At 42.7% G+C, this 2,427-nt stretch overlaps 1 protein-coding gene across 1 annotated transcript in view; it reads right to left on the bottom strand.

The window, feature by feature from the left end:
- Window positions 1–2,427, bottom strand: part of supt5h (SPT5 homolog, DSIF elongation factor subunit) — a 23,802-nt gene that overhangs the window by 11,318 nt on the left and 10,057 nt on the right. Inside the window, exon 9 of the mRNA XM_034863549.1 lies at window positions 2,191–2,308. Within this exon, the coding sequence (XP_034719440.1) occupies window positions 2,191–2,308 (118 nt within the window). The remainder of the gene's footprint in view (window positions 1–2,190; window positions 2,309–2,427) is intronic.

Consider the following 2,427-nt stretch of genomic DNA (forward strand, 5'->3'; position numbering starts at 1 on the left):
GTGTGTGTGTGTGTGTGTGTGTGTGTGTGTCTCTGTCCTCTAGAAAGACTGGTTTGCCAAGAGGAAGAAGTTCAAAAGACCTGCTCAGAGGCTTTTTGATGCGGAAAAGATCAGGTACACACACACACACACACGCACACACACACACACACACACACACACACACACATGCTGTGACTCAATAAGTGTCTGTTTAATGTGTTTCTGCTAAAGGTTGCGTATCGATATACTCTATATCTATATATTTATATCTATATTACTACAGTAGACCAGCACCAGCGGTCGGTGGACTGAAACATCAACAACTATCTTGCTAATAGTAATATTAATATCATATTTATATATATATATATATATATTTATATATAATAGTAATATTTCCCGTCTAAGTCAGTAAATCGGGGTTTATGCACGTTGGGTTGGTCACAGATGAGGCATTTTTAAAAAGAGCGACGCTGTGAGAAAGTTTTTGGATTTGATTGACAGGTCTCTCGGAGGGGAGGTCAGCCATGACGGGGACTTCATGATCTTCGAGGGGAACCGGTACAGCCGCAAAGGGTTCCTGTTCAAGAGCTTCGCCATGTCCGCCGTGGTGAGAAGGGCCCTTCTTCTTCTTCTTCTTCTTCGTCTTCGTCTTCGTCTTCGTCTTCGTCTTCGTCTTCGTCTTCTTCTTCCTTCTCCTTCTTCTTCTTCTTCTTCCTTCTTCCTCCTCCTTCTTCTTCTTCTTCTTCTCCTTCTCCTTCTTCCTTCTTCCTTCTTCTCCTTTTTCTCATTCTTCTTCTTCCTTCTTCTTCTTCTTTCTTTCTTCTTCTTCTTCTTCTTCTTCTTCTTTCCTTCTTCCTTCTTCTTCTTCCTTCTTCTTCTTCCTTCTTCATCTTCTTCTTCTTCCTTCTTCTTCTTCTTCCTTCTTCCTTCTTCTTCCTTCTTCTTCTTCCTTTTTCCTTCTTCTTCCTTCTTCCTTCTCCTTCTTCTTCTTCTTCTTCTTTCTTCTCCTTCTTCTTCCTTCTTCCTTCTTCTTCCTTCTTCTTCCTTCTTCTTCTTCCTTCTTCTTCTTCCTTCTTCTTCTTCCTTCTTCTTCTTCTTCTTCCTTCTTCTTCTTCCTCCTTCTTCTTGTTCTTCTTCTTCTTACCCTCCTGTTGTCCTCGGGTCAAATCTTACCTCTTAAATAAATGTCTATATCTGAAATATGAGTTTCTTTTTAACCAAATTACCACAAAAAACATGGATAGGATTCCTTCCAACGCTCTTTATAAATACAACTGATCACTTTCATTCCTCTGATCTTAGTCAAAATAATTCATCATTTCTGGTTGTTTTTTTGAGTCTACTACGGAAGTCTGTGTCTGATCTAACGTCATGTCCACTGATTTAATTATTCTTCGACACACAGTGTGTTGCTAGTGCGCGTGACGTGCAGGTCTGATCGGTTTATCAAGCTAACGAGCTAGCGGGCTAACGAGCTGGCCCCGCTAGTCGACCACAACCTGACATTAAGAGGAAGCAACACGCCGTCTCTGTCATCACGTTAGCCTCGACTGATTATTATATGAATACATGGCGTCATGCTAGTCAACCAGCGTAGTTCTACCTGATGCCGCTCTCCAACACCACTGAAGAAGAGTAACGTTAGTCTTTGTTACTTCCTCTGGTGTGTGTAAAGCATTAAAGTTCAACAAAGACTGGTTCACATCAGAAAGGTATCTATGATAGATGCACTCCCCCCCCCCCCCAAATCAACGCAGTAGTCAAGTATGACTTATTGTATTCATGTCATCTTTTAAAAATTCCTTTTTCCTTTTTTAATATCGAAATGTATATCGAAGAGGGCAAAAAATATCGCAATGTCAGATTATTCCAATATTGTGCACTCCTAACACACACTAATACATACACACTGTAAACAGGAACAACGTAGAGGCAATATTGCAATGAGGAGTGTAAAGTACGCAGGAGTGAACTGTGATGGTTTGTTATTCTAAATGTGGGGCATAGTGCAAAGGATGCTGGGATATATAGTTTCATGTTATTATATTACAATATGAACAGTTTGGACAACACTGGAATAGGGAATGATCAATAAATAGTAAATAATAAGTGAGACATGAGAATGATGAGTACATAAGTGGAATAATAGTGGACCCAGTAACCCGGTGCTGGTTGGGGACCGGGTTGCCGGGTCATTGCCCAGACCTGCCCCGGCCCCTGTGGTCCTCAGCAGCGTGTCTGTGCTTCCTGACAGATCACAGACGGGGTGAAGCCCACGCTGTCCGAGCTGGAGAAGTTCGAGGACCAGCCCGAGGGAATCGACCTGGAGGTGGTCACCGAGTCAGGTACTGGACCCAGTCTCCCCCGTAGTCTTAGGTCACCGCTAGGAGGCCTGGGAGGGTGTGTGTGTGTGTGTGTGTGTGTGTGTGTGTGTGTGTGTGT

The sequence above is a fragment of the Etheostoma cragini genome, chromosome 3, assembly GCF_013103735.1.
Source record: "Etheostoma cragini isolate CJK2018 chromosome 3, CSU_Ecrag_1.0, whole genome shotgun sequence".
Lineage (NCBI taxonomy): Eukaryota > Metazoa > Chordata > Actinopteri > Perciformes > Percidae > Etheostoma > Etheostoma cragini.